This window comes from Cololabis saira, chromosome 14 (assembly GCF_033807715.1).
Source record: "Cololabis saira isolate AMF1-May2022 chromosome 14, fColSai1.1, whole genome shotgun sequence".
Taxonomy (NCBI): Eukaryota; Metazoa; Chordata; class Actinopteri; order Beloniformes; family Belonidae; genus Cololabis; species Cololabis saira.
In genome coordinates, this window is record NC_084600.1 from 29,342,043 (window position 1) to 29,354,636 (window position 12,594).

General features: G+C 44.1%; 1 protein-coding gene across 1 annotated transcript in view; it reads right to left on the bottom strand.

Moving 5' to 3' along the window:
- tecta (tectorin alpha) overlaps window positions 1-12,594 on the bottom strand; it is a 49,703-nt gene that overhangs the window by 31,954 nt on the left and 5,155 nt on the right. The window contains exons 5-9 of the mRNA XM_061740343.1: window positions 10,530-10,711; window positions 10,156-10,412; window positions 9,954-10,080; window positions 9,743-9,863; window positions 8,886-8,908 (exon numbers count right to left, since the gene is read on the bottom strand). Of these exons, the coding sequence (XP_061596327.1) occupies window positions 8,886-8,908; window positions 9,743-9,863; window positions 9,954-10,080; window positions 10,156-10,412; window positions 10,530-10,711 (710 nt within the window). The remainder of the gene's footprint in view (window positions 1-8,885; window positions 8,909-9,742; window positions 9,864-9,953; window positions 10,081-10,155; window positions 10,413-10,529; window positions 10,712-12,594) is intronic.

The following is a 12,594-nucleotide window of genomic DNA, read 5'->3' on the forward strand; positions in this document are numbered from 1 at the left end:
ACACCAGAGTTAAGTTAAATTTAAAAAAGAAAAACATGGCAAAGCTGCTGTCGCACGTTTAACAATGTTTTTTTTGCTGCTCTCTACTTTGCAAATCCTCACGTATACTTTGCCGCCCCTCAAGGAGGTTTTACTAAACTTCTGAAAGCGTTCATGCATCGAACGGCGGGAAAGACAAATGTTTAATGGTCCAGCAACGGTGTGTGACCACGTCACAATAACGACTACAACCAACAGCTGAAGCAGGTCCTTTATGAGCCTGGAGGAGACCAGACTGGACACAAGTGGGATCTCTGGCAGGTCTGACATTATTTGGCAAAAACTGAAGCTTTTTTTTTTTTAAGATGTGAAACCATTGTCACCAACGAAGAAGAAGAGCAGAGTGTGGTTGAGACGTTCATGCGACAAACGCCCACTGAGAACGGGTGCAAAAGTAATATGGATGGATAACAGCATGCAGGTCGACCGCCTGCGTCTGACGGCACCAGGAACCCGGTGGAAACTGAAAACAGATGAAACGGCACCAGAGAACGGCTGAGCAGCAGCTTCTTCACCTGGCAAGAAACGTCGTATTTACATTTAATACACGCTCGTTCCTTCAGCAACGCCGAGACAAACCTGAAGAGAGTCCTCAGAGTTTTATCTGACGACCTTAAATCGGTGGCTTAGCGGTTAGCACTGTTGCCTCGCAGCAAGAAGGTTCCTGGTTTGACTCCCGGGCCCAGCGGGAGTCTTCCTGTGTGGAGTTAACATGTTTCTCCCAGCGCTTGCGTGGGTTCCCTGCAGGTACCCCGGCTTCCTCCCAAAGTCCAAAAACATGCATGCTAGGTTATTGATGCCCCTAAATTGTCCGTAGGTGCCAGCGTGCATGATTGTCTGTGCTAGTGGCCATGTGACGGTCATGCAGTTTTCTGTCTGTTTAAAGATACATTTCTGCTGTTATACATATAAAAAGGATGGGTGGTGTCAAATTAAATTCGTTTTTAAACTTACATTCAAGTTAAAAAGATGTTTTGTTTTCCTTAAAAAAAAAACAAAACATCTTAATATTTCAGCCACAGCCTCTGTGAGTTAACATGACGTTGACATACGAGTCGGAGCCCCTTCATGGCGTTTTATTTTGAAAGAAACAACTTCTTTTTTCTGATCGGCCAGATCCTGCAAAGTGTGCACCTACAACTACACACTAGCTGGTCCGATAATGCCATACTTCCACCCTAATGAGTTTGCAAAAACACTATGTGAGATTTTTTAGTGCGTCCAAAACATTAGTACGTACACAATAGTATGCGCTATCCATACTCATTCCGGAGAAATTTATTAGTGTGGATTGATGGACACTAGCTAAGCAGAAACTTCCCACAATGCAATGCAGCGGTGTTTGGTTGCTAAGTGCTGCGCAGATACGTATATGTCATTAGTATAATATTAAGTATAGTAATATTATGATCTAATATTAATATTCTAATATTTGTATATAATAATATTATATAATGTCATCTTGTTTCGGCCAGGATAAACGGGAAAGAGCGGTGCTGCTACTGCTGCTGTGACAGGAAGTTGTTACCATGGTAACAAGTCCCCCTCCCAACGGCAGGAAGTGACGTGTGGCTCTGAGTAGTACCAAAGATCTTCTATACACAAGATAGCGCATTGCCGTTACTGGCAATGGTTTGAAATTGTATACACTTCCGGTCTCCTAAGTGGGCGTGGCCGCCCCTCTCCCCACATCGTTTTGGAACATACAACACTAGATACAGTACAACTTTCTTCCAAAAATACTTAAATAATAAAAATAACAGTATTATTAAGCAAAGAAGCTAGTTTTATTTTAGTTTTAAACTTAATTTTATCCGATGGGAAAACGATGAGAGCCAAATCTCGCGAGAGTGTGTTGTTCAGACAGAGACAGGTCTCAAACAAAGTTCATTTTCTCCTAATCTGTCGGTCTGAAAATTGCCATTTTGGTGTCAGAATGTTCAGAAGGTTTGTGGCTTTTGAAAAATGGGTCCCATATTTACTTAGGTTACTATGGGGCGAAGGAATTGGTAATAATCTGTGCTCACGTTCACTTTTCCCATAGGACTCAATAGACTGAGGACCTACTTCCGGTCTCCTAAAGGGGCGTGGCAGTCACGTGACACAGATACAGCAACTCGAACCTTAGTGGGCTGTCTCGGTTTATAGAACGTCTCTGGTAGTACGTCCAAATGAATGCACACTACTAATATTCTAGTCAAAAGTGTGCCGAACTTAAGTATACTTTTTGAGTATATACTGTTTAGTATGGCATTTCGGACGCACCGACTGTTTTACAGACTCTCATGGACCCACAATGCATCTGTAGGCGTCTAAGCACTGGAAGACAGCATCTCAAATGAAACCCAACCAAGAAATATGTGGTTAACTCCAGTGCTTTAAGTGGGCCGGTATGCAGTACGGACACTTTTACCCCCCGGATAGAGAGCAGGTCAAAAGTACTGGCACTTATTTATTTTGACTTAAAGCACTGGTTAAGTCATGGATTTGAAAAAACTGTATTTTAGACACAATGCCGAGTTGGGAAACATGTCAGCTTCCAAATTCAAATCTGTACACGGCAGGAAAGAAAAATCAAATAAAACTGGAAAAAAGCACGACGAGCGCTCCGACTCCTGCGTTGACGTCGGGTTAACTCACGGAGGTCAGACGGTTTCAGGAGCCGGTTCAGCGATGCGCTTTCAGAGGTCAAGAGGTTAATCTCATACAACACCACCCACGCTTTTTTTCTCCTTTTTAACGATAACAGCAGAAAGAAGAAGACATGATGAGAAATACAACTTAATAAAAACCCCTGTGACTCAGAGGATCTCAAAACTTTCGGGTAAACTTGTTGCTTCATGAACTGAGCTGAGCAGACTCGGGTCAGTCACCTGCCTGGGCCGCCCGCTGCCTCCATCGCGCCTCCAGCGGGGATGCCTCCCGGCAGCCCACACCGACGCCTCGCATGCGTGTGGGCCGAGACTCTGCCGGCAGCTCCAACCCGCCTGAGGTGTCCGTGACACAGCAGCTGGTGTGCGGTTACCAGGGAGGCGGGAGCTGCTTCGTTCACGGGCCCCGCGGCCCGAGTACCAGCGGTAACTCTAGAGTGACCCCAGCGCTCAAGCGTGACCGCTCCCCCTGTCGTGAGTGTTTATGCGGGGGCTCTGGGGTCAGCTCAGGACACGTGACCAGAGTTACGTGACACAAGTTGAATCTGGGACGAGTCGTGAGAGAATAAAGCCACTTTGAGACCATCTTAATTATGAAAATCAAAATGAAACACGGCTTAATAATGACTTTGATCACATTAAGGTTTTTTGTTTTTGGCAGCATGATTTTTTTTAACTACTTAAACGATTTGATCCCCTGTGCGGCGCTGCAGTGTTGCCTTTGATCAGGAGAAGGTTTGAAACCTCAAGTCCTGGATTTAATCCCACAAAACGTCTTTTAAAAAGGTGGCTTTAGCTTTAAAATGTGCAATTTGTGCTTTTAATTTGGAAATAATGGGAACTGTTATTATATTAAAGTGATCATTAGCTACATTTGTGTGAATTATTTCTTATGAATGAGCAAGTAAACTGTTGTCTTTCTGCTACTTTGGGGACAGAAAAGGGGGAATATTTCACTTAATTTACCAGTTTATCCCTCATTTTCTTCTTTTCACTGACAAGATAATGTACGTCTGTAAATGATTAAAATAGATATACATATATATGTGCCCAATACTGGAGCTGGCAGGAGTTATGTTTAAATACTGTGGCTGTATGTTCAGTTTAAAGGCAACTAGTTAATAAAGTTGTAAACGTAGCTCCAGAATATAATCGTTAAATTAGGCTTACTTTATATGGGGGTGGGGGGGTGAAAATAATAGCAAAACAATTTCAATTTGTCCATTAATTTTGCACAAGACTGTTTTTGACTCATCGACGCATGTTTGGTGGGTTTTTGAACAACAGTCGTGGCCCAGTTTGTTTGTTTTACCGATCAGAAGCTGATGGACCGAGAACATAAATGTCTCCATTTACAAAGCTTCCAAGAACTTGCTCAATGACTTCTAATTCTCGGTAAACGTTTCGGCGGGTTGATGAATAGTTGTTGTTATCTTAGTCACATAGACTTAAAAAAATCCCTCAAGAATCTGAAGCGTGTGAAATTAAAACTCCATCCAGAAGCAGGTGTTGGGTGGACTTTCGAAGTGAAACGGATTAGCCGTTACGTGCACATTGCAGTTTTTAAATTTTCTTACATTCAACTTAAATAAAAACTCAAGTTAAAGCTTGGTGTCCAGTAAGTGTTCGTTTCCTAAAATGTATGAAGTTCCGTTTATTCAGACCAGGGAAGCTCCGGACTCAAAGATCTGAGGAGCGGAGGAGGTTTTTGGTTTGGGGACTACTAGAATCTCACCCCCGTCTCGAATGCTGTAGGAATGCAGCGCCCGCGAGGGACATTTCAACTCCTCGGGCCCGAAGACGGTAGACAATTCTCGGTCGATGTAGAAGAGCTTGATGCCGTTGTTGGGCAGCTGCAGCAGAGCTTTGAGGTGCTTCTTCAGGTCGCCCACCGTCTGTGCCAGGCGGAGGCTGACGGGCTCCACCCTCTCGCCGCAGCGGACGTCCACCAGAGTGCAGCGGGGGCTCAGGTCCACCTCGGCCAGCGGAGCCAGCTGACCGTACTTGGATACGAGGGCGTGGTACCTGGGAAGGAGCGGAGCTCACGTCATGGTTTTGGTATCAGATGTGCAAAATAAAGAGGTTCAAAAGCTTTAACCCGTGTGAGATGGATCTATGTGTGCGAGCGTGGCTCCATCAGAACCAGTTGTGATATCCTTCTGGAAACACTTGGTTGTGCACCAGCAGCTGAATCCCTTCTGGACCAGAACTGTAACCTGATCTAGAGCCCATGAAAGTACTTTGGAAGTACTGTAAAGCTACGTTACGACCACACAATTATGTCGCCATAGCCGTGTCACCCTTGGCACCCTGACTAGGAATGGGTGACATGTTACCGTTCACGATAAACCGTCAAAAAAATTCCCCACGGTAAGTATTTGTCATCTCGTGGTAAAAACGATAAATTCCCGTTGATGACGTTTTTGTGTAAAGCTGATTTATGGTTCTGTGTTAAATAGATGCACAACGTACGGGAAGGAAAGAAGGAGGAAGGAAGATAGAAATTAGCCTGAAAGAAAGAAAGAAAGAAAGAAAGAAAGAAAGAAAGAAAGAAAGAAAGAAAGAAAGAAAGAAAGAAAGAAAGAAAGAAAGAAAGAAAGATAGAAATTAGCCTGAAAGAAAGAAAGAAAGAAAGAAAGGAAGAAAGAAAGATAGAAATGAGCCTGAAAGAAAGAAAGAAAGAAATGAGCCTGAAAGAAAGAAAGAAAGAAAGAAAGAAAGAAAGAAAGAAAGAAAGATAGAAATGAGCCTGAAAGAAAGAAAGATAGAAAGAAAGAAAGAAAGAAAGAAATGAGCCTGAAAGAAAGAAAGATAGAAATGAGCCAGAAAGAAAGAAAGAAAGAAAGAAAGATATGAGCCTGAAAGAAAGAAAGAAAGAAAGATAGAAATGAGCCAGAAAGAAAGAAAGAAAGAAAGATAGAAATGAGCCAGAAAGAAAGAAAGAAAGAAAGAAAGAAATGAGCCAGAAAGAAAGAAAGAAAGAATGAAAGAAAGAAAGAATGAAAGAAAGAAAGAAAGAAAGAAAGAAAGAAAGAAAGAAAGAAAGAAAGAAAGAAAGAAAGAAAGAAAGAAAGAAAGAAAGAAAGAAAGAAAGAAAGAAAGAAAGAAAGATAAATTTCCGTTGATGACGTTTTTGTGTAACAAACATGGCGGATCTGAGAGCGAGATAGATTTATAGTTAAAAAGATGGAGTTGAATTGGTATTTTTTTATCGTCATTTTTATCGTTATCGGGATAAATGCCAGAAATTATCGTGATAAAATATTTAGTCCATACCGCCCATCCCTAACCCTGACCCGTGTCTACCGGGCCCTTAAGAAGCTGTAGGACATGTTCTGCTTTCCCCATTTCCTTTGACGTGCTTTGTTATAAACTTCATAAACGCACGTCTAGGTTTGGCAACGTTATGAGGTCAGCTGAGCACCGGAAGTAACTGAATGACCAGGTTATTCCTTCAGTGGGTGTGCTCTTGTCCGACGGCACGGGGCGTACTCCAAGATGACATTGGACTAAAACTGTGAGAAAGTGGTTCCGGGGGCACGAGGCATCTCCTTCACACATGGACCGGCCTCCACAGAGTCCAGACCTGAACACCACTGACCAGAGGTCCGACTCGCCCAAGAAGGCAAATCTGGATAGAAATAAATATTCTGACATTGCAGAAGCTTATCGGAACAAAGTCACAGTGAACGTGTGGCATCATCAAAGCTAAAGATGGTCCAACGAAATATTAAGTGCATGTCTACCACTTAAAACACTAGTCTGGCCAACCATCCAAACTATTCACCTCTTCTTTATGCAAAAATAGTCTGGTTCTGGTGGGTTCTGCTTTGCCTCAGCACCAACAGATGAGGCGAGACCGTCTCTGGACGCAAAACGGTCAGAGAAATGAAGCATGTGACATAGAGACAGCTGGCAAAGTCGCTTTCAACTTGCATGAAAGACACTTTGACGGCTCGCTGGGATTTTACTAGGGTGTGGCTGATCAATACTGGGGCACGTGCCACGGTAAAAAGCCTGTGCTGATGCCGATGAGCTGGAAAAACGCTTGAGTTATCAGGCCCTCGACTGCCGTGAGAAAAGCAGCCAACCATCTCAAGGGAATGTGCTTTGGAGATAAGGACACAGGAACGGGTAAATAAAATCCGGCGCTTTCAAAGCTCCTGTGCCAGCCGTGCCAATGAAAACAACTCCGACTCCCTCCCCAACAGTCCTCCACGAAGCCAAACCAGAGGCCAAAGATTTCTGGCCAAAACCTGCGATCTACTGTGGGAATGCTCCTTTGAGGCCATGCCGCACAAAGTGCCATTCTCAGAGAAACCATTTAACCACGTTAAGAGGCCTCATTAAAAGGCGCACAAAGTGGCATTCTAAGAAAAGCCATTTTCGCTCAAGTAAGAGGTTTCATTTTAGTAACTAAGCGTGGTCTGATGGGACAAACGGTGCTGCAGGTAATAACGAGTCAGCATTTTGATCGTCTTGACTGCATTCTTGGATAATGGGAAGGAAAAGCAGAGACAGAAATAACAGTTTTTTTTGCGGGAACGCTATCTAGCCTAGATCTTTGCCGACTTGAATCCGGCTGTTTTATCCCGTCTCATTCTCAAGCCCTCTAGCTGAAAGCTGACCAGCTTAAAATGTTGATTTGGCTCAGAATTTAGCATGCCATCCAGTCTCTTTCTTTCACTCTTCTTGAAACTTATCCTTCCCATCCGGCCAACACTTTTTTTTTTTGTTTTGGCACTTCTGCTTACTGGTTCCAAACCTTAGAGTAACCCCATTTCTCTGTATCTGGCAATACATTGTTGAGGGATTTCAGTCTGGTTTATGGTTTGGGATCGTTTTTACGGTTAGACGCTGGATTTAGATTGCGGCGTTCATTGAAAAGCCCCCTCCTCCTCCTCCTCCCGCAGCGCTCCCATCTCTCAGAAGAGTAAGGCCACCACCTCATCGGAAAAGAAAGAGGATATCCGTCTGCTCACCGGTAACTAAGCGTGTCCGACGCCCACGCGAGACCCGCGTGCAGTCATGGTGATCTTTGACCCCGGACCTTCACAGAGAACCTGGCACTGAACCAGGACTCAAGGTAAAACCAAGTTTTCAGATGGTTCCACCAGGACAGAGCCGAGGATCAACCCCGCGATAGCCATTCTCCATAAGCATGATGGCACTTTGCCACAGTTAATTCAAAGCCAAGTGAGCCATCAACGCCGTTGTTACATCAGAAAACACATCAGCCTGCTATCTTAATGTTTCACCAATGGTGGATATAAAAAAAAAAAGAAAAAGAAAAAAAAGAATCTACCCGTTACCTGTCGGATCAGTTTTCCAATCAGAGAATTCCCGGCACAAAGAACTCATTGAGCAGAGAGAGACTAGTGGCATTGTCTCCCAAAGGTTAGTTTCCCCCCAGTCAGACAATACACCTTCCCTCAGAAACCCCTCCAGAACAGTCGGCTGGGGTTAAGTGGAATGCCGTCAACAAAAATGGTACTACAGTAGGTATTTGATCCATAATTTATGACACATACAACATGTGGACAAGTAAGTTTGTAGGTGTAAAATAATGTGACCACCGTGACATTTTAAAACTAAAAGGTGGTGTGTCTCATATCAGGAGTCTTCAGGTCTTGAGTTTGACTATTTAAAGGGTTAAAGGTAACTCTGCGTCTTGTACCGGGGGTCTTGAATCTGTGCAGGTCCAATCAAACCTCAAGACCATCAACACGTTCTGGAGACAAATGTGCTGTCCAGAGTCAGACAGCTTGGTCCTAGTCGCAGGTCATGGGTCCTCCAACAGGATAATGACCCAAAACACACAACTAAAACCAGCCAAGAACCACTCAGAACCAAACTCTGGACTGTTCTGAAGTGTTGTTCTATGAGTCCTGATCTAATGCTGTTGAACATCTTTGGAAACGTCTGGAACCTGCGGTCTGGAGCAGAAACCCTTCAGACCTGAGACATCTGGAGACGTTTGTTCATGAGGACTAAAATACCTGTCTACAGGTGGAAACGTTAGTCCATGAGGACCAGAACACCTGTCTACAGGTGGACAAGTATGGCATTAATTCAACACCAAATGTATTGTCAATCACAACCCAGAATCTGCAATCAAGAAATCAAATCCCTAACCAAGAGTGGAACCATCTTTCTGGGTTAAACATATATTTTCTTTCCATCATTTCTAAAAACATCTCAATTTTTGAGCTGTAGTTCTCAGACGTGGAGCCAATTACTTACCAAGTGAACCTGTCAATACAAACAAAACTCTTCCCAGAGAGCTGGAAACCTGCAGCAATGCATCATTGTCAGTAGGCAAAGTGATATATGAATGCAGATAGCATGGGAGTACCGCAAGGGTCTGTTCTTGGTCCACTTTTATTCACAATGTATATTAATGACCTACCAAGCTTCTGTCCAGAAGTCAACTGCCAGATGTACGCCGATGACACAGTCACCTGGCAAAACCCAGCCTGGCAGATGTGCATCTTACGCAGGCTTCATTGAGCACCATTGATTGGCTCAAGTTATCTCATCTAACGCTTAAAACTGTATCTATGTTCTGTTTCATGTAACAGGCCTGCACATGGTGTATTTGAGGTCAGGATTGAGAAGGAAATCATTGATGAAATGAATGAAGTCAAGTTCCTAGGGATCATCTTGGACAAGAACTTAAGTTTGACAGTCAGGTTAAGTACATCTGCAACAAGGTTAGACCAAATCTTAACTGCTTTCGTTTTATCAGATATTAACCTGTCACATCAAGCTGCGAAACTGTATATGCATGCGATGATTATTTTCTCATCTGTCATACTGCATCACAGCAGGGTCATGAGCTTCTTCAATCACAGTAAAACTTATAATCTCAACATACAAGCAAGCAACAAAATTCATGGACCGGAGACCAATGAGATGGCATCACTGCCGCATTTTAAGAAGACCCAGCCTAAAAACACAATTTGTTGTCTAGTAAATGCATCTTATACATTATTTCTTTAGCATAATGTAATTAAATATCCCCCTTACTAAATATGTGCGCGCGTGTCTGCATACCTCTCAGGAAGCTCCTGCTTTGGACAGTCCTGGTAGTATCTGATGAAGAACCTCTCGGCATCTTCTCTCTCTCCATCAGACACTGCACCCCCGTTCAACACCATGACGCGTGGCAGCCTGCAGGCAGGTGCAGGAGTCCAGCACGTTAACCACGCATGTAGATTACTAACCGTATGAGTGCACGTGCACGCCAGCGTGGAGACTTACTGAGCTAAAAGCAGGCTACGCCTTTCCTCAGTGCTGTAGGGCTGTAATAAAGGAATCCCTTTTGCTTTGACTTCCTGCAGCTTCGGAATGAAATTCAGCCTTTCAATGTCTTTCCATTCACTAAGCCCTGAATGATTAAAGAAAATATATCAACAATAATAATGGAGTCCCAAAAAGTCAAGGAACTCTTTAGCGTCCAGACCTGAGTTGTTGAGGTTGATGCTGCGCAGGTTGGGGAACAGATTCTCCAGTGTTTCCTTGGTGTCTCCCACAGAGTCCACGCTGTTGTTGGCCAGAACCAGCGTGCTCAGCCGCGGGTACAACTGGCCAAACTTCCTCACTTCCGCCCAGGCTTGCAGCTGGTTGTCGGTGATCTGCAGCAGGTGTAGCGACGGACACGACGTCTGGGATTCAGAAACAGTGTTGTAACCATTCAGGCACAGGAAAAGCTCCATCAGCCTGGGAAAATGAGGTGCAAAGGACTGTTAGGGTGGAGACACGCAGAGCTGGTGCAGCACACACATGTTTCAGGCCAAATGCGTGACCAGGTCATGATTATAAAGCCGTTTCACTTACTCTGGCATGTTCTGCGTGAGGGTGTGCACCGTGTCCCAGCTGACTTGCGTGTTGTTGAGGACGAGTCGCCGGACCCGGGAGAAGACGTCAGCCATGCTGGGGTCCAGCTCCATGCCGCTCAGGGGGTTCATACTTAGATTGAGGAAGTCCAGATGGGGGATGCTGGAGACGATGGTGCTGATCTGGGACATCCCGAACATCAACAGAAACAACAAAACAAAAAAAAACAGGCTTATTTAGACACGTATTAATGTAGTTTACTAAGGACTGGTAGCGATGGATAAGACTGAAGGGACTGATGCGATACCTACGATCTGACTTTTCAAATCTCCTTATTTGGATATTTTATTTTAGGACTTTATTTTTTTTATTGAGAACAAAAGAAGACATGAACAAAAAGGAAAAAGTAAGTATGCAGGGGTCCAGGCAGTGAAATAATAGAAGGAAGAGAGCAACTGTGAGGTGTGGAGCTGTGGGGCTGCAGAGCCAGGAAAATCCCCGCCGTCTCTTAAATCTGTTCTGGGTGTAAATTTCAGTTCAATTTGAAATGAAAGTTTGCTTCCTTTTAAGAAACATTTAGACACATGAAAGAGTGACTGAGTAAAGGCCCGGTGCACACGGGACCAGTCTGTGTTTCGTGCAGCGCTTTAACACAGGATCTCAGTTTTACTGTCGTGTGCAGATATTAACCGTTGGATGGCGTCGTCAAGCAATTACCACTAATAACTTTGAATATTTCATTGGAAATGTCTGAACTCACACGTTACATTTACTTATCAGTAAAAACCTGAAAATGACGTCATCGGCCTATGTGCTTCGGTTGCCATAGTAAACAAAGCTTTCGTTGCAACCTGAAGTCTACGACGAGGATTGGAACTCAATGCACGAAGGAAAGTTTAAGAGAGCACGCGGTTACGCAGGTCGCATCCTCCCTCCGCTGCTGATCTGGGCTCCCTGCTTATTACAGGTCTCCATATGAAGCTTTGCGATGACCCATTTATTTATTCTTGTCAATAAAAACATATAATTGGTCTAAACGTCACGGATGTAGGCTGCTAATATAATGTTGCCATATACACCACAGCTGTCATAATTACACGGAAAAAGAGGCGGACCTCTGTATTTGCTGAACTTTCCGGTGGAGCTCTTGTTTTACAAATTACAGACGCGTCACTTTCGCACCGGATCAGACGTCCTCCGTCGTTATTAGAAATGACCGCAGGTCCACAGATGTTACCAGTTCTGTGCAAACATGGCATGACCAACCGAGCAAGAGCAAGCTCCAGCAGCGCTGTAGAAGGGACCTAACCTCCGTGCATGAAGGAGAACAAACAATGACAAAGGTTGTGTTGCTTTAATCCAATACATGAGGTTAAAAATAGAATATGATTTTTGATAAATTGAAATTCTACTCTTATCATCCTCAGCCGATGTTCACTTTCATGTCAAATTAGTTTTATTTCTAACTTCAAACAAGAAATGGTAAGTATGAGTTACCAGCATCTCACAGATGTGAGTGTAAGTGCATAAACTGTACATGAGCTGGTGGAGTGGTGCGATGACGACAACCTCGACCTCGTCCTCAAAGACGAGGAAAGAAGAGGTCCCTACAGCCTCCCCCACTGACCATCGACGGTGCTGCTGTGGAGAAGGGCGAGCAGCACCGAGTTCCTGGGACTGCACATCTCTGAGGAGCCCTCCTGGACAACTAACACCAAACAGATGGCCAAGAAAAACTTCACCATGCTCTGCTTCTACCGGGGCGACATTGAGAGCGTCATCACTGGCTGCGTCACTGTGTGGTAGGAAGCTGCATCACCTCCTGCAAAAAAAGACCCTGCAACGCATCGTGAAGGGTACTGGTGCTCCCTGAGCCCGTTTTCACAGATTTTACGTACAAACGACGACACCAGTGCACGATAACTCTCCCTAACTCAATGCAGGTTTTGTTATTATGCAGTCACTTTTCTTTTTAAAATGGTTTAAATCAAAGACATCCTTTTTCGCCGTTCAGACCAGATTGCAGAAGAGGAAATGTGTGTATTAGCTAGCTAAACTAGATTTG